The 19972-nt window shown below is 26.9% G+C and overlaps 3 protein-coding genes across 5 annotated transcripts in view; 2 read left to right on the top strand and 1 right to left on the bottom strand.

Moving 5' to 3' along the window:
• Nucleotides 1–19972, bottom strand: part of PlexA (plexin A) — a 57706-nt gene that overhangs the window by 24498 nt on the left and 13236 nt on the right. For 2 of the 3 annotated variants that reach the window (XM_075819998.1, XM_075819997.1), the window contains 3 exons: nt 14785–16865; nt 13067–13243; nt 12588–12952 (listed from right to left, as the gene is read on the bottom strand). In XM_075819998.1, the coding sequence (XP_075676113.1) occupies nt 12588–12952; nt 13067–13243; nt 14785–16573 (2331 nt within the window). In that variant the 5' untranslated portion in view covers nt 16574–16865. Of the gene's footprint in view, nt 1–12587; nt 12953–13066; nt 13244–13670; nt 13796–14784; nt 16866–19972 lie in introns of those variants that run through there. The other variant, XM_075819999.1, reaches the window with a different exon arrangement.
• On the top strand, nt 1572–2447 carry LOC142645038 (uncharacterized). Its single transcript, XM_075820162.1, has one exon. The coding sequence runs from the start codon at nt 1800–1802 to the stop codon at nt 2445–2447; it is 648 nt and encodes a 215-aa protein (XP_075676277.1). The 5' UTR covers nt 1572–1799.
• Nucleotides 9537–10298, top strand: LOC113789846 (uncharacterized). Its single transcript, XM_027339437.2, has 2 exons — nt 9537–9799; nt 9874–10298. The coding sequence occupies exons 1-2, from the start codon at nt 9736–9738 to the stop codon at nt 10239–10241; spliced, it is 432 nt and encodes a 143-aa protein (XP_027195238.2). The 5' UTR covers nt 9537–9735; the 3' UTR covers nt 10242–10298.

The raw sequence follows: 19972 nt of genomic DNA on the forward strand, positions 1-19972 counted from the left end.
AAAATAATAATAATAATAATAATGATTTTTTTTTCTGCTGACATGGTAAGAATTCATTCTTATATTATTTTTTTCTATTTAGATGATGTTTGTGTGATGATTTTTTTTCTCTCTCTCTCTCTCTCTCTTCTTCGCCTAAATCTTCGTCATCAAGGATTATCGAGTGTTTTCACTTATTTATTCACATATAATCTCCATTATATATTTGTCTTTATTTGTATCGGCATTTTTTTTTCCTTCTTTCGGCATCAAACACCAATGTCAATGAATAGTAAATGGATGTATCCCAAAGATATTCAATATTATTATTATTATTTTTTTTGATGATTATATTGCAAAATTGGACAAACATTATCATCATCAAAGTTTATTTGGTATATTTCAACAGAAATGAAAGCTTTTCATGTAAAGAAAACAAAACAAAACAAAAAAAAACTTTTGATGGCCATCAAAAGTCGAAAATATAATAAAATTCTTATATAACAGTGAAAAATTTCAATAGAATAAGAATACATAGGAATTTTTTTTTTTGGTTCATCATTCAATACAATGGAACAAAATCAAAAAAAAAGAAAGAATTTCAAACAAGATATTAATAATAAGAAATGGGTAAGATCTTCAACAGAATAAATAGCCTTTAAGCTTTATATTTTTTTGTTTTGTTTTTGAAGAAAAAAAAACTAAAACCAAACTCATCAACTCATCTCAAACAAACAAACAAAAAAAACAACATTCTTATATACACATTTGTTAAAATGAAAAATCCCTTAATGTCATCAAAAAGCAAAACCAAAAAACATTCATTTTCATTCATTTTTAGAGTTACCCATTCAATTTCATTGCTGGAAAAAAAAGGTTCATTTATTTATTGTTATTATTATTATTTAGGGAAAAAATAAGATTCAACAATAACAATAAACAACCGTACCATCACCGTGAATCTCATTGTATGAAACAAGATTATATGAAATGAAACAACAACCAAAAAACAAAAAAAAATCGAAACAAACAATGATGATATTATCATCATCATCATCATCATCATTATATATGACAAACGAACAAAAACAAAACAAAAAAAACCAAATACAAATAATCCACCATTAGAGCTAGGGAAAAAATGGTTCATTTTATGAAAAAAAAAAACATTTGGATGGATGTTAAGCTGTGTGTGTGTGTATATGATACGGTTTAATTATAAATCAATTTTCACTGTTTTCAACATTATCGTTTATTATGATTATTAAGAGAGAAATTCGTAAAAAAAAACAAGAATTGAAATAATCAATGAGAATTTTACATTCCAGAGAGAGAAAGAGAGAGAGAAAGAAAGAATGAGAGATAAAAACCGAATAATGTGAATTGTGAAAAGTGAATAATAATCAATGTATAGAGAAATTTTCCAGGGATTTTTTTTCCTGTACATTCCTTTCGACTAAAAGTTTTGGAAAGTTATTCGAAAAAAAACTAGTTGAAACTGGAAAAAATAGGTAAATTGGTGGATTGGCTAATTTTACTATCAACATACAACACACATACACACATACACATCGCATAGCAGACTATAAAGTGAGAAAATAAAATCCATCATTTATGATTTCAACATTAAATTTGAAAAAGTTTTTTTTTGCAAACACCTGGATCCGATTTCAATTTATTATTTTGTGATTGAATATAAGAATTTCAAGATATTTGTGATTGATAATATATACTTATATAAGAAAAAATTGGTCGTTTTTGAAGAAAAAAAAATAGAAATTTGAAACCAGATTTTCGTTCCCAGATATAACGAGACAACAATGAGATTTAAAAACATATTTCGTGGATTACGAAATTCTCGTGATGAAATTGTCAAACAAACATCATCACTTATTATAGAAGATGAAGAAACGCAACAACAACAGCAACAACAACAACATCAACCATTAATTGATTTATCCGATCCAATTATTGATGAGAAACGTTTTCAAAATTTTCATTTCGAACATCATAATCATGAAACAAAAAATTATCAATTATTTATTCGTGATCTTTATTCGAATGAATCATTCCTTATTAATGGCAATTCCAATATATCTATCTATCCAAAAGATACTGTTAAACATTATTCTTTACAACGAAATGATTCGAAGAAAAAACAAAAAAAGAAAAAACGTAAAAGAAAATATGATTCAGATGATGAACAGATAATGAACAAATATACAGAAAAATGTTTGATTACATTGGATTTAGGTTTTGATCATGAATTTATTTTTGAATTCATTTTAGATGAAACAAAATATCCAATAATTGGTGCCGATTTTCTTGCCTATTATCATCTACTTCCAGATTATCGATGTTTACAATTATTGGATTTTGATTATCATCGTAAAGTTAATTGTCAAACTTTTCCATCATCAACAACTAACGATAAACATAATACAAATTTACGAATAGTAAATATGTGATGACAAAATACACATAACTGAAATTAAATTTGTTATTTGAACCTGAAAATTAAAAAAAATAATCATGTTTCATGAAATTTTTAATATCGATGTTTTATTCAGTTTTTCTTAATTTTTATTCTTGACCTGTATGATTATTTAAACAAAATTTATGTCTCAAGATTTTATTGAATAAAATCACAAATGTTATTCAATGACAATAAAAAAATTATTAATATTATACAAAAGGGATCACGTCGAAAATACAGAAATGGTTTTATAACATTTTAGCTTTACACTAGTTTTCATTCATTCATTCATTCAATTTTGTACAGAATAACGAAATTAAATGAATCGCAAACAAGGGATGAAACTAAACGAATAAACCTCTCTCTTTCTCTTTCACCCCTCAAAATGTATATGTTGAGAATGTGTATCGTTGTTAGCTCTTTAAAAATCAAGATGACGAAGATTGAAGAAATGAAATAAAATGATGAAGCCAACTGGAATAATTGTCAATTCGAGTGAAAAAATGTGTATGGCCCTTATTGTTTGTTTGTTGTGTATGTGTCGATTAGAGAAAAACTAAGCTAAAAAACAAAGCAAAATTGAAAACAAAAACAAAACAAAAAAAACAACCAACCAAACAAACAGAATGCGAAAGAATTTTTATTCAGAAATGAATAAAATGAAAATGAGCCTATTCAATGTTTATTCACAAGTGTTTAACGTAAGAAGATGAATCTTCTTCTTCATTTTCACTGTTCGATTGCAATTAATTTAAATATTGATTGACATGTAAAGAAACAAATCAATGAAAATGAAATATGTTTCAATATAAGCATGATAATTGTAAATGAGCAGAAAAACTTTATTCATTCATTTTGGTTTCTCGTATGTCAATATAGAAAATTAATTAATTCACATTTCACCTATTTTTTGTGTTTGTGTGTGTGGTAAAAAATGATAATAAATATCACTTTACTAATATCTTTGTTTAATTTTGGTTTTTCTTTCCTGAAGGAGCTTTCGAATTCAGTTTAATTTAGTATTGCAAATCAAATTGTGTGATTCCAATTTCACATAAAAGATATGGACAGCCAAAAAAAAAAAGCTAATAAATAATGAATGCTGAGAATGCATGAAAAAATAAAATATAAAAGTAAGTTGAGTAAAGAAAGTAGAGTAGATTTTTCTTTTAAACGAAAACGAATGATAATGATGATGATGATGATGAGTGCATAGAATATTAACCGTTTTTGTTTCGTTCAATAAGATTCTTATTTTCAGTGGTATTTCATCAAGCAGATCTATATATATAGGAAAAATATTAGATGCGAAATAAGAAACAATCTCATTTCTGATTTGTATTTTTTTTTTTTTTTTTTTTTGGCGCAAATTATTCGGCACATTTCGATTTTTTGTTTTAATTTCTTCGTTTCATTATCATTATCATTTTCAAGTTTCAATACTCTATTGTTGTTGTTGTTGTTGGTGTTTTTTTTTCTCCTGATAATTGTTTTCCATTTTCTAAACAATTTGATCTGGAAATTCGTTCACAACTTTCCGGCATTAATAATGTCTTTGGTGGAAAAAAAATGTGTTGACAACCCAAACAAGCTAACAAGAAAAAATCATTGAATTTCGATTGCACATCAACACAATACAAACAAAAGCATTAGTAACTGATTTGATTTTCATTTGATTTCATAAAATAGCCATAGTTTGATTATTATTATTATTATTATTTAGTTTCATATAACATAATAGTGGTTAGTATGGGGATTTCTATTTGGATTCAACAAAAATATTCCAAATGGCGTTATGTATTAATAATAATAATATTTGATCCTTTCCAGGCAGCTATCAAATTCTCATACACACACACACACCCTGTAAATATATATAATATGCTGTCGATGTTGTTTGTTAAATCGTGTGTAGACTACAACACCAGAACAACCAGAAAAAAAAAGATTTGTTCTTTGACTTTTGCAAATGTAAAGAATGCACAAAAAAAAAATGATTTTATCGTTCATTTTTTCAACTTTTCGACATCATCATCATCATCATCGTGCCCGTGTATCGAATATAGAGATTATAAGAATAATTTTTTTTTCTATTTCATCTTTCGAATTTGTAGAAGAAGAAGAAAAAAACATAGAATAATAAAACAAAAACTTTCAAATCATCGATAGAATCAAAAAAATCGAAATTCGAGCCTATATATAACATAGTAAGATTGGACATAATCAACATACAGACACACACGATGTGTAATGATAGAAACCTAATTATTACCGATCAAAAAACGAAACGAAACAACCAATCTGAAAATAATATATATAAATATATTTTGGGAAATAATAAGAGAGGAGAGAGAGAGAGAGAGAGAGAGAGAGAGAGAGAGAGAGAGAGAGAGAGAGAGAGAGAGAGAGAGAGAGAGAAATCTCGAATTAATGATATATATTGAGACGGCCAAAACAGAAAGAAGAAGAAGAAGAAAAAAAGCACAAATCAAATTCGAATCATGTTTGATTTGTTTTACTGTGAATTTCTATGAAAATAAATAAATATCAGATTGAAATGAATGGAATGAATGATATTTTTTTTTAGTATAATCATTCTTTCATTTATATACGTATCTCATCATTATGGCATTTGTTTTTTTTTTTTGTTTTTTTCCTTATATAATGAATACGCGAATCTATTTATTATTATTATTACAATAATGATAGCGATGATTAAATGTTTTTTTTGTTGTTGTTGGTAAAATCCAAATCATCCCGAATAACTAATTTGTAAATATTGAAATGAAGAAAACAACGGGAAAAATTCAATGAATGATACCAGAATCAGGGTGAATCATCACCTTTTTGTTCGAAGAAATAAATGATAATGATGATGATGTGTTATTTTAGCTTCAGGGCTATTCATATATAATGTGTAAATGGAATGAAAAAATGTTATTAAAAAAATTTCATCCGGAATTTTATTCATTGATTGATTTTTTTTTCTCTCTCTCTCTCTCTCTGTGTAATGTTTGTATATGAAAACCAAACAAAAGCATTCAGCCAATCATTCATTCATTCATTCAATAATCGATCCAAAACCACCATCAAACACCACAGAAAAAAAATTTGAAGCTAATCGAAAAAAAGAACCCGAATGTGAAAAAAAAATTGAAAAGAAAAGAAAAATCATTATCATTCGATTTTTATTCCCGGCTAAATGGAAAAAAAAGTTACAATCAACGGAAGGGAAGGGAACAGAATAAAAATTCGACGGATATCGATTTGAATCACGAAACCGATCAAACAAAACAAAACAAAAAAACCATTCATTTAGAGTTGAAACATTTCTTGTCAAATCCAGAAACAATAACCGAACCAACAAACAAAAAAATTGTGACAAGTTTTTTATTCTCGTTATTGACCCCATTGACAAGCGAAATACAAATTTTGTTTTGTTTTGTTTTGATCAAAACAAAAATCGATATTTTTTTATATAAATCTCCAATAAGGCTTGTTTGTTCTTGATCTTTGATGATAATGATGATCAAGCTAAGAGCATCATCATCATCATTTCAATCGTTTTTTGGTCCATATCCATTCAGTCATCAATTTATATGCAATATTTTCCGAATGTGAAATGAAAAATTGAAAATCAAAAAAAAAAAATATATATCGATAATTCCATCATCGTCAAAAGCAATGAGTGGTTGATGACAAACAAACAAACAAATTGGTACATGATTATGATGATTCGGAATCGGAAAAAAAGGAAACCAAATAACCAAAAAAAAAGAATTATTCATTCATTACAAATTTTTAATAATAAAAAAAACGTTTTTTCCATAATTTTTTTTTGTTTTGGTCTTTTTTTCAAAGAAAAGTGACTGGCTTTGAATATCCAATCATCATCATTATTATTATTATATCCTGGTTGTTGATGAATATTATTCTCGTTCTCCAGAACGATATCGTCGATTTTATTTTTTGCTTTTGTTGATTCATTTTTCATATGTGCAATAAAAAAAACAACAACAACAAAATATAACCCTTTTTTTTGTTATCCTGGTTGTTGTTCATTTATGTTTACAGTTGAATGGATTTGGTTGAACTCTTGAATAAAAAAAACACCAAATTGAAAATCATCTTTTGCGCTTGCGATTATGATGATGATGATGATGATGATCAAGCCAATCTAGTAAATATCTATGAAAATAGTGAAAAATAACAAAAGCGATCGACCGTAATGCCAAATACATTGGCAAAATAAAAAATGAAGTAGTTTTTCTCTATATGTGTAAAAGAGGATATTATATACCAAACGTAGAAAAATATTTTTTTCCTTGAAGAAAATTTTGTTTATTTTTTATAATTTTTTGTTCGGTTCAGACATTTTGCAGCCATCATTTTTCCGTATCGAAGTAAAATACTAGAAAATAAAAAAAAAACTATTATAACAACGACGAATTGATTGGTTTGAAAATTGGGGCCAATTTATGCATATAACATGTTCCAATAACCAATATATCGAAATTGTAGAATATTCTCAAAAATGATTTTTTTGGAGAAATTTTTTTTCTTGAATCGTCCAACTCTAGTTTTCCAATGAAATTTTATATTATGAAAATAAATTTCTTTATTTGGAATAGAAAAAAAAGGTGTGTGATTTAACAAATATGGTTATATGTGGTTAACAATTTTTTTTTCAAATAAAACAATAATCATTTTATGATTAATAAACAACAATATTTTCTTATCAATAGCGATAGAAAGTTAGGCAAGTATTTTTTTTTTGAAATTATCTTTAAGCAAAATTATCATTTAGATCAATAATTTTTCCAACATCATTAATACTTTTAAGGTGAAATAGGCAAAGATATTCAAGTGTAGATGTTATTGGTTGGTTTTAAATTATCATTTAAAAAAAGGGGGGAAATAATCTCATTATAGTCATCATTATTAAACATTAGTTATGGATATCAATCTCTATTTTTTTTAAAAAAATTGGTAAACCTAAAATATTACCAATTCTTATCAGTCAACTACGACCAATATTTCATGAGCAAATATTTTCCACGGAATTGGTGGCAAAATGGACATTCAAATATTTAAATAAAACTCTATTTTAAATATAAAAAACTCTTTTAAAAAAAAATATTCATAACTATCAATTATCAACAGCCTTGGATAGTAAATTAAGTGAAAAATCAAAAAGTTATTATATCGATCATAAGGCTTTTAACAACTATTACTACTATTACTAAATTAGTCATACTCAAACTCTAATAACTCTAATAACAACTAATAATAATAATTGTTTAACTCCATAGATACCCTTATTGTATTAAAATTCAATAACAAAAAAAAAATCCTTTTTCATTAAAGATCTTGAAACTCACAAGATCAGAATTGGAGGTGATAAAACTAAATCTATCACTTTATAAGTAGAAACAAATGCAACAAATTGAAGATTAATACAGATAAGGGTATCTTCTAATATGACTAACAAACTCAAAAATATAAATAATAATAATATAACCATTATGATCGATAATGAAAGTAAGACCGAAAAAAATTGCTCAAGAATGGTCTACATTTAATTTTAGACCATTCACTGAATTGGAGAACCTAATCCAATCCAGAGATGTGCAAATTTTTCCTGTCAAACCTGTGGCTTTTTGAAACTATTACCAGAGGCTGCAACTTAACTAAATGAATTAAAGTTTTTTTTAAACCCTCTTCCCTATCCTCATCTAATATATTATTAGCAAACAAATTTAAAATCTAATCAATTCTCATATCATATGGACCACACTAAAACCGTGAAAAATAAAACTCATGATCGCAGTTTAAAAAAAAACACTCATTCAACTAAGATCAACTCAATATAATAATCATCATCACATAAAAATCAATTGCCTAAAGTAAAAATGATGCGGACCATTTTGATCAGAATATATAATCTTGCTGTTTTATAAATATTGTGTAGGGGTAAGTCAAAATGAAATCATATCCAATATGATTTTATCAGAAAAAAAAGGCAAAAAAGTAAAAAATCCTAGAAAAAAAATGAGAAAAAAAGGAAAATTTGGTTTCGATTAGTTTTTTTTCCATTTTCTTTCAATGATTATTATTATTATTATTATTGCGGATGGTTACCAAACATTCAGGCACCGATCCATGATCAATTTTTCAAAGTAAAGAGTAAAAAAAAAACAATTTTCAAACATAATCAGAAAAAAAGTGAAAAAAAATAATGGCAATGAACCATACCATGCATGTGATGAATGAAAATAAAAAATAAAAAACTTTTTTTTCTCTATTTTACTTCCACAAACAAACAAACAAACACACACAAAACTATTTATTTGGATCTACGACTTGAATACAAACGGCCATATTATGTGAAATCATTCTTCGTTTTTTTTTTTTTGTTTTGTTTCATTCATGAATGGTTCATGTCACAGCTGAACTCAATTGGATGGATAACCCAAACCGTACAGCATGTTATGTATATTGTCTATATATATGTTATGAATTTTCCTGAACCAGAACAAAAAAAATCTTTAAAATTCACGAGAGATACGGATATACAGAGATAGAAAAAAAGAGAGTGCAAATTTTTCTATTCCAGGAATTTTTGATATCCGATAAAAACTTTGTGTCGACCGTTTCTGTAAAGTGTGTAACTTAAACATTATTCAAATGTTTAAAGATAAAGCTCATCAATGACAAAACAAATTATCATGATTCAATTATTATCACAAATGATAATAATAACAAAAAACTTAACAAACATAAATTAGATCTCATTATTGTTTGTCTAGATTTGGAAACTGTTAAAACATTCCATTATGATATGAAAAAAATCAATCAATCAATCAAAACAAATCAAATATTTTGGCAAAATTTTCAAGGAGAAAATAGGATTTCAAATATATTGCATTATTATTTCATTTGTAATTTGGTTGTTAGGTGTTTCTAATCAACAACTTCTTTTTTTTATTACCTATGAATGATAATCATTATTAACAAATTTAACAAAAACAAGTGTTAAGATCCGGATCGATACGATTGATTGTGAGGATGATGGTGATGTGATGAGATTGTCATCAATAGTATATGGTTACACTGTATGATTGAAATCAGTGTTCAAATAAATCTTTTTTTTTCGTTGCCAAATAAAATCATTCATTTTATTATTTGCATCCAAACAGCAAACATCGTCATCATTATTTTTTTTCAAAACTTTTCTACAGAAACAAAACGAAATAACTTTACCTTAAACAAAACAAAAAATGATGAAAACTATCATTATAATTGTGTTGATGTCAATGATGACCACATCAATCATGGCTAAAAGTAAGTTTTTAGAACAAAAAAAAATTTGATGTTATTATTTTCAATAAAATTTCATCACAAAAAATTTCTCAAAGCTGATGAAGAATTGAACAAAAAACAATTGGATTTGCTTAATGAAGCAAATGAATGGATAAAAAGTGCAAATGATTGTTGGAACAAATACGGTAAATCGAAATATAATGAAAATACAAAAAAATATAAGGAATATCATCTGAGATTAATGCAAATCGACAAGAAGCAGCAAGACATTCGACTAACTAATGAAGAAAAATATTTGGATATTTATGAACAAGAAATGCATCTATTTGAAACTGAATTAAGAGATAAAATGTCGGAATTTGGATGTCAGGTGCCAAATGGAGCCATCGGAATCAATCATAATATTATAACCACTACAATTATGATTATGTCAATAATGTTGGCAATGAATTTTGTTCGTTAAAATTATAATATTTTTATAAGTAAAAATTAAAATAAAATTCTGTTCTCAATACATTAACTCTATGGTCAATAAATTAGCTACAAGAAAATTTGTACGATTCTGTTTTTCATTTTCACATAAATCGATAAATAAATCGTAGTCAATATATAAAGATGAATGGATGATGGTGAACATGTGTTTAATGTTCGTCTACAAAATTGAAACTTTTTGTTTTGTTTCAATTTTCCCAAAAAAAAAAAGAAAAAAAAAGGCGATAATGTTAATAACATGTAACTCATGTAATGTTCATCAACAGCAGGGGTGGATAAAAATTAGATATTTTTTTCATTCATTCATTCATTCGAGATTTACAGGAGACGATGCTAAATAATAATAATGTATTAAATAACATCAAAGTAATATAGTATATGAAACACATAGATTATGATGAAAGCAAGAAAATAAAAATGATACTTATGAAGCTTATCGAAAGCAAAAGTGAAAAAAAACAAAACAAAACAAAACAATATTGAAATCCTTAATTTAGAAAGAAAAAAATCCAAAATGAATTTTTCTTTTTCTGATGTTTTGAAAATTTCGATTCATTGCGTTTCGGTAAATATTCTATGCATTCATCATTATGGAGAATGATGAAAAAAAAACCACAAAGTTTTCATATTATACATTTCACACATTTCGATTCTTTTCCTCTGTGTGTGTCTCAATTTCATCATCATCATCATATCCGCCGACCTGTGTGTGTGTGTTGATGACTTGAAAGAATTTGATCATTTTCAGTCAACAACAGCAAAGAAATGAAATGAAATGATTATTATTATTATTGTCATCGGGAAATTCATTTCCGTAATAATTCAGCTCTAAACACACACACACATTTTGATAATAATAACATAGAGAAATTTAATTCTGATAATGTTTATTTCACTTTTTTTTTCTACTTTTCATTCCACCAACACACATATATACACAGACACACACACAGGATATTGTTATTCTACCTGATTTAATTCAATTTTTGAAATGTGATGGATGCAACTGATGCCACCAAATGTGTGTGTGCGTGTAGCAACATAGCAAAACGAGTCAACTCCAAAAAAAAGTTAGTTTATTCATTTGATTTTCATTTCAAAGAGATAGAAAAGAAGAAGAAAAATCTATCCTGTCCAAAATGTTTGAAATGTTGTTGTTGTTGGCATTTCAAAAACATACATTCAGAATTCTATAGTATTTTACTAATATAATTCGGGAAAGAAATCATCTCCGTTTTTTTTCCTGCTCATTTCCGATGTTATAAAAACGAAAAAAAAGAAAGAAATAAATATCTGTATATAGAAGACTTGGAATACGAAAGAAAAAAACCTGTATAAACTTGCAAACACACACGCACACACACACATAAACACAGAGAGAAAACGGTTTGAAAATATTTTCAAAAAAATGAAAATATACGTTAATCGCATAAACATACAGCAAAACTAAGTAAAATATATAGCATTAAGAATCATCATCATCATCATCATCATCTATAATATTAATATATGGACATTTTTATGAGAAAAATCAAAGGAAACTAGTCTATATAATTTTTGCCAACAAAACCAAAAAAAACAATATTAAAATATACATTTCGTTCATTACAACAAAAGTATTAAAAAAAACGATATTAATGTTGATCCAAGACCAATTTGTTTTTGTCGTTCAGACACATGTAAATTCATGTTGTTGTTGTTGTTGTTGGATGATAATATAAAAACTAATATCTAACATAAACAACAACAAAAAGCACGCGTGCATATCATATTTACCCCACAAAAAAAAACCCAACATTGCATTATAATTGAGTAAGAAAACAAAAAAAAAATACATCATTATAATAAATCATCGAGAGAACTAGGAACGACAAAAAAAGTCAACTTTGAAATGAGAATAATAACTATGGTGTATTCTACAAACTGTGCAAAGTTAGATTTTTTCCCTTCCTTTCTTCATCTGATCATCATCATCATCATCATCATTGAGGAGATTATCATATATGATAGAAAGAGAAATAGAGAAAAAAAATCGGAATATTCTTTAATGTCAATTTGACTACTATGTATATAAAACTTATTTAACTGATAACGCTCGATGATGATGTCGATATTTGAGCTAATTCTAAATTCATGTTTAGCTTATTCATTTATACATATGATATGATTAGGAAAGAAGAGATATTTTGTTTTGATGAATTAATCAACGTTAATTACACACATACACACACACTCATCATCAGTTCAAACTCGATAAAAATAAAGTTATTTGCCGTAATAAATTGAATTATGTGAAAGAAAAAAAACTATTACTCACCGTTGGAACACATTTCTGCACAATATTGATGAAATCTAATCCTTGCATACCATTACCATTGAAACAATGTTGTATGTTTTTGGTAAATTGTCGATGTATAGTGGATAATGGATAAACACATAATGCCGAATGACTAGATGGTCGTGGATCTTCCATCGTTTGTTCATCCACCGATCGGGCAAATACAACATATAAATGATCATCATCATATCGTACGCCAGTTATATTAGCCAATTTTAATGATGGCCGTCCAATAAATGCAGCTTGTGCAAGATTAAAATGTTTTTGTTGATGGCCTTGATGACGACATACTAATGGTACTTCGGTATATGAATAATAATCCGGATCATTCTGACAAATGCGGACTACGGTTATGTTATTGAATGAGAACAACAAAAAAAAATAAAATAAAATAAAAACAAATTAAATATGACATATAACATCCAATATCAATTTGAAAGAAGAAACCAAAAACATACCTAATTTTGACATGAATGCCGATTGCAAAGTATTACGTTTCTGTACGGTAAGAAAATAACTAAAACCACGTGAATGAAATCCATAAATATATGTGATTGGATAACGATCACGTGCATATGCATTAATGATTAAACGTGTTCCAGTGGATACGCCAACCAATGCCAATTGGAATAAATCTAAGTTAAGTTAGAAAAAAAAATGAAAAGTCAGAAATCATTAATAAATAATTAAATTTTCAACAGTCAATAGAAAAAAATGAAAAAAATTCAATCAAATAATATTATTACAATAAAACTAAATCATTAACAAATGAAACTTTTTTTGGTGACTGTGGTTACATTACTATTCTATCAATGTTTTGAACATCATTGAAAAAAAAAGAAAACTTTGCTTTTTATTTCAACAAAATTAGCATCATCTTTCACCAATAATTTTTATCACCATCATGAATAGAGAGTAGGAATCTAAAATAAATTTGATTAACCTGTATCAAGACAATAATAAAAGATTTGTGATTGAAAGATGTAAAAAAAAATTCATATATGAAATATGAATATATTCGAGTTATTCATTGCTGTTCAATATAACAAATGATAAACTTACATTTACAAAAAAAAGTATTTGAAAAAAAATTCAATTTAAAATCGAAAATGGATAAGTGACAATCAATATCGGTATTTGATGTGTTGGTATTTTCGATGTTCAACAAGTCTTCGATCAGACATCGAATGAATATTTCTGGTGCTAGCCATAGGCTTTTTATACAAATTTATCATGTCCACTAGCATAAATGAATCGAATGCGCCATGAAAATGATAGAATAGTGGTATAAATGGCAGTAATCATATAGGTGTGGCGTTTTGTTTCTACGTATATCATTATGTAATATACAATGGGCGCAACTAGCCTAACTAAACATGTGGTGAGATATGAGCCGAGCAAGGGTTTCTTTTTTTCGTTTTGCATAGAGATGAAAAAAAATGATGGCGATTATGCATAAGAATAGCAAGAATGATAAAGATCATCGATTATTGCTAAAATATGATTATGATAAATGATTTTCGGAAAGATTATTTTCTAACTTATAACACTAATTTCCGGTAGAAAACAAAATATTCGGAAATCATAAACATATAGTGATTATAATCAGTATTAAAAGAATTCAAATCACCAGGGAAATGATGAATCGCATGACAAACACACACACACACACACTTGTTGTGGTATGATAAAAAATTGATCTTTGATTTTTTTCAATCATTCGAATCGTATGATTTTTGTAAATGATGCGTGTGTCCTTATAAAACCGTGTGTGTGTGTGGCATTATTAGTTACCGGACCACCGAAATAGCCGGATAAAGACGTCAAGGTTGAAATGTGAACAATTTTTTTCTATCCATGATTTCAACCACTAAAGACCACACATACATAGCAGCAAAAGTATAAAGGAAACTAAAAAAATGACATAAGGTTCAAAAATTCAATTAGATTTTCACTTTATATTGGAAAAAAATCTATTGATCTATTCTCTAACTAGTTTTTTAATGATCATTTTTTTTTCTAGCGAATCAAGTGATCCGATAATAATGATAGGAATTGAATTTTTTTGTTTTGTTTTGAAAAGCTCAGATAACGTCAAGCATCATCATCATTATTTGAAGAGAGATTTTTTTTCATTTTGATAAAAAAAGGAAAAAAATTGAAATAATAAACTTACTTGTATCAAATAATGATCGTGAACTAACAACGGGCAAATCCGATCGATATGATCCAGCCGTATATGTAGCACCAACATATAATACTTGTTTATGTGGATCGGGACCCGGTGCAATAAATGCAACGGTAGATGCGGTAGCATTATTTGCCACTACCGGCTCTTGTGGTTGATCGATAATACGGCTTATATTGTAAAGACTATGCGCTGTACATGTTCCTTGAAATAATGAACCGCAAGATATTAGCCATTGATGCATTGGATCGACAACTAATGCTTTATTATAATAATTTGATAGCCGTTTTTTTACATCCGGTGCACAACCTTTCGATATTGGACAATCATTTGAATCTTCATATGGTCCCATCGATATTTTTTCCAATAATTTTAGCCGTAAATTCAATTGATATATAGTATTTACGGCACCAATATAGACAAAGCCAACGGTTTCATTGATTACCATATGTGAAAAATAGATATCCGGATTCGTTTCTTCAAAATATGTATGATTCATACCATTATTGCTTATTGATGATGATGATGATGTAAAGCCATCATTATGACCACCAATCAATGATGATGATTGCTGTTGATGCTGACTGGGTGATGATTGAACACTTCCACCACCAAACAAGCCATAACGATCGAATAGGCCACGTTTAACAATCGTATGATTATGATTATCGTGATGGTAATTAAAATGAGAACATTCATTTCCCATAACCATTATTGGAAATAATTGTTGAAATGATGATAATATCAAAATGGTAATCATAACCATTGAACATTTTGGTCGACTATTAATGTGATTTTTATGATTTTTATGATCACCATTATAATCATGATGACAGTTGTGCAATTCTGAGAATGGAGATTGATTTGATTTCATTCGATCAAATCGATGACTGGATTGACAACTTGATGATGACACATCGGTCTTGTTCGATATCATCGATAATAAATTGATTATTGTTGTTGAACAATATTGATGATGGCACCATAAAACATTGATAATATTCATCAATAAATTATTAATATTGATGTAGTAGGCATTGAAAACATAACATTGGAACAGGTAGAAAATGTGACAAAATGAAATGATAATGATGATTTCATGTAATGTTGTTGGGCACATTAATAGAATTGGCTTTTGTAACGGTAATATCATCATCATAATCAATAAGATCGATAAAGATAATGATAAAATTATTTGCATAGTTATTGTTTCGAATGGCCATAATAATAATAATAATAATTTCAATATTGATCTATTATCATTATTGAAATGATGATGATGATGATGATCATGATATGTTTGTTTGGGCTGTTGAAATTCATGATGATGATTGCTCATAAATGACATGTTTCGTCTGATATCTAAACGATGATTATATCGAAAACATCGATGATGATCAACATTTGGCCTTTTTCTTTCTAGCTTTTCATCATTGTTATTATCATCGACATTGATGAAATCACGATTAATTTGATCAAATTCTGAGTAACGACAATAATAGTTATAGGAGGAATAGTAAATTTCGTCATTATATTGGATTTGTATTATTGGACTAGAATTTTGTCGATGAGAATGATGATGATGATAATGATAATGTTGATGATGATGATGATGATGATGATTAAAATTACCATCATCATCATCTTCCGTTTCCGTATTCATCATTGTATGAATGTTGTTCGTATTATTATGATTTGTCGGTGTGGATATTTCATTATCATCATTCGATATTGATGATAATTCGTTCATCATTGATTGTAATTTTATTCGTTTCATTCGATTCTTGAAAATCGTTCATTCATCATTAATAGATATTATTTTGCCAGTTGGTTTTTTTTTGGTTATTCTTTTGAAATTCCATTTGTGGATCGATATCATAAAAATTTATTATTATTATGGTAATGATAATAACATTCATTCAATTTTTTTTTATTTTGCTTCTAAAAACAGTGCAGACAAACGTTTTGGTGAAAAATAAGAAACGAAACTTCGGAAGAAAAATTGATTTCGTATTCTCGACCCCGTAGTGAAAACCAAAACAAGAATAAGAGATTCCCGCGGTGAAATCCTATAGAATTGAGAAGTAAGAGAAAAAAAAATAGACAAAAGAATATGAAATTAGAATTTTTTTTTCATGTTTTTATTTGTGATTTGGAAAGAAAAAATTCCATAACAAAATATAATGAAAATAGAATCAATGAATGAATCTCATACATAACAAACAAATGAATTATTCAATTTTCCAACAAACATCCAATTCATTTCACAATACAGAATACACTCGAAAAAAAAAGAAAATGGAAACTTTGTTCTTTCTCACTTTATTTTGGTTTTTATTTGTTTCTATAACCTTTGTGTGTTTGTGTGTGTGTGTGTCATATTCTGTGTCATGAAAATGTGGCAAAAAAGATGTGGTAAGCATTTGATTTATCTTTATTTTTTTGCTTCAAATCTAATGGTAAAAAATGATGATTATGATGATGAAATGCAAAATAATTCTGAACAAAAAATCATAATCATCAGTGGGCAAAAATGATACAAAACAAGAATGGATGGATAAAATGAAAATTTGTAATATTTATTTCGATTTATAAAATAAAATGTTACAAAATTGTTGGGAAAAAATGAGAGAAAGACGATTTGAAAAATTTGAAATTTAAATTTTACAAACATCAAACAAACAAACAACCAACCAAATTTATGTTTGGTCCCAAGAAACGATGAAAACGAAGAAGAAGAAAAAATCAAATCAAATCACATCTGCAGATGTGTTTCGATTGAAATTTTTTAAAATATTTGTCTAGTCAAAAAATATCGAAACAAATTATCGGATTCTGATACAGTGATTGAAATCTGTTAAAAGAAAAAGAAAGAGTAGAAAAACTTTCTCACATCCACCATTCAATAAATTTTGTACATTCGTGTTAATTCTACTTGATACTTTTGAATAAAAAAAAACTGAGAAAAAAGAAAATGATTTTTTCTTCATAATTTAAATCGGAAATGGATCGTAGCCTGAAGAAGAATAGGGTATTTTTTTTTGCTTCTTCTTTTAAATTTTAATTTCAAGATGAAAAGTTTTTGTGAACTGAATTGAAAAACATGAAATTTAAAGAAAATGTTTAAGAATTTTTCATTTTTTTTCCTTCAAATTTTACAAGTAAACAACAACAATGACGATACTTATGAAAGCATTGTGAAAAAAAAACATTTACGGTTTCATGATTTTGAAACTTTAATAACAGTGTTATGTAATATACACAATTCTCATCATCATCATCATCGTATTACCGTTATTTTTTTTTATATAATAACTGAATGAATTCCAGGCAATGTGTTTGTTCATACTATAGGGACATCAATTTTCATAAATATTTTTTTTCATCTTCTTAAACATATAACATAGATATGCCTTTTTTTTAACCATTTATATATATTTATTATGCCAGAATGCACTTATCATTCTGGATGAATTTTGTGCAACAAAAAAAGAAAAGAAAAGAATATTCTTATTATTCTCGTATGCTATTAGTGAATGGCAAAGAATGCCAAAAAAAATTGATAAGAAAGGATAATAATTCAGTCAGAAAAAAAAGAATATGAAAAAAATCTGAACAACGAAAAAAAATTGAAAATTTTTCATGTTGAAAACGAATCGTATCTTTTGTGCTCTAGATATATTCTTACAGATTCTTACAATCAATTCAGAAAATAGGTAAGACTTTCAAGTCATTTCATCTCTTTTGTTTGTTTTGTAAATGTGAAATATCATATCAGTATTATTATTAATTAGAAAATTATTATTATCATCATTATTATTACAAGCCAATCAATCGTCATAAGTTGACGGAAATATTATCAAAAAAGCAGCAATACGAAAAAAATGGATGCCAAAAAAAAAGAAGCCAATTAGAAACAACGATCATTGGGAGAAAAAAAAGATTTTAATTATTATTATCATCATTATCATTAACATGACTGATGCAATTATAATCTAAATATTCTAATGGCTTTTTTGTTTCTCTCTCTCTCTCTCTTCAATCCAATTCAAACATTTGTCGAGAATAGCAATAGCAATTCGATTCAAACATTCATAATAATAATAATTTCATGATAAATTTAGTCATTATAAATGGCAAAAAAAAATCAAATGATGATGAAATTTACAAATAAAAAATATTAATTATTTTCATCATTTGATGAAATGTGAACACCCCAGAAAAAAAATATGAAATCTGTATCATGGATTCAATTTCAAATATAATCATCGTTAGATGTCGCTATTTTATAGAATTGATGAATCATCATCATCATTATATAACCGAAAAAAAAAAAAGTTTATTGATATCAATAGATATTATTTAATATTAATATATTCAACAACTTGCCTTTAACATCATCATCATCCTCATTATCATTAATATTGAAATTTATTCATATCATCATCATCATCATCATCATCACAAAATTTGATTCAGTTCCTAATCTATTGTAAATTATGTAATGTGTGGTGATAGTAATCACACCTCTCTCTCTCTCTCTTTTTCGCCTAGTAAATATATTCAATGTATGAAAAATTGAGATCGCCATTTTATCATTATTATCCGGTTTTTAACATTCAAAACAATAACAAAAAAACAAAAAACAAAAATTTGCATCAAAATAATGATGATTGGTAAGAATTATACATAGTTTTTTTTCCTACTGATTCGAAATCAAAGATCAATCTTTGATTGCCATCATCATTATCAATTGATTGAAGTAAGTTTTTCTTTTCTTTTTTTCATTCGATATTGAATTTGTCAATGAAATTCCAAATTATTTGGTTTTTTTTCTTCATTTTGAAAAAATAATGATGAACTTTTTTTTCCAGTTAAACAAAAAGCCGTTTTCAATTTACACACACACACACACACACACACACACACACACAAAAATTTTAAATCGGATATATAAAAATAAAATAATGATCAAACGAACAAATCTTTTTTTATATTATTATTATTAACGATGCTTATTACACAAGCGACCAAACCAAACTTTATTTCATTTTGTTGCTCATTGATTTTCATTTTCCTATTCACTGATAGGAAAATTTTTTTTTCAATTTTCATTCAATTCAATTTCAACAAATGAATAAAACATAACAATGTCGCACTTTTGATTTTTTTTTCC

The sequence above is a fragment of the Dermatophagoides pteronyssinus genome, unplaced genomic scaffold (assembly GCF_027571235.1).
Source record: "Dermatophagoides pteronyssinus isolate colony J.1.1.1.1 unplaced genomic scaffold, Derpt_VIB-CSIC_2022.12 sq0005, whole genome shotgun sequence".
Classification (NCBI taxonomy): Eukaryota; Metazoa; Arthropoda; class Arachnida; order Sarcoptiformes; family Pyroglyphidae; genus Dermatophagoides; species Dermatophagoides pteronyssinus.

Coding starts and splice junctions, on each gene's coding strand:
- LOC142645038 (XM_075820162.1), top strand. CDS start 1,800: ATGAGATTTAAAAACATATTTCGTGGATTACGAAATTCTCGTGATGAA.
- LOC113789846 (XM_027339437.2), top strand. CDS start 9,736: ATGATGAAAACTATCATTATAATTGTGTTGATGTCAATGATGACCACA. Junction 9,800..9,873: donor CACATCAATCATGGCTAAAA/GTAAGTTTTTAG, acceptor AATTTCTCAAAG/CTGATGAAGAATTGAACAAA.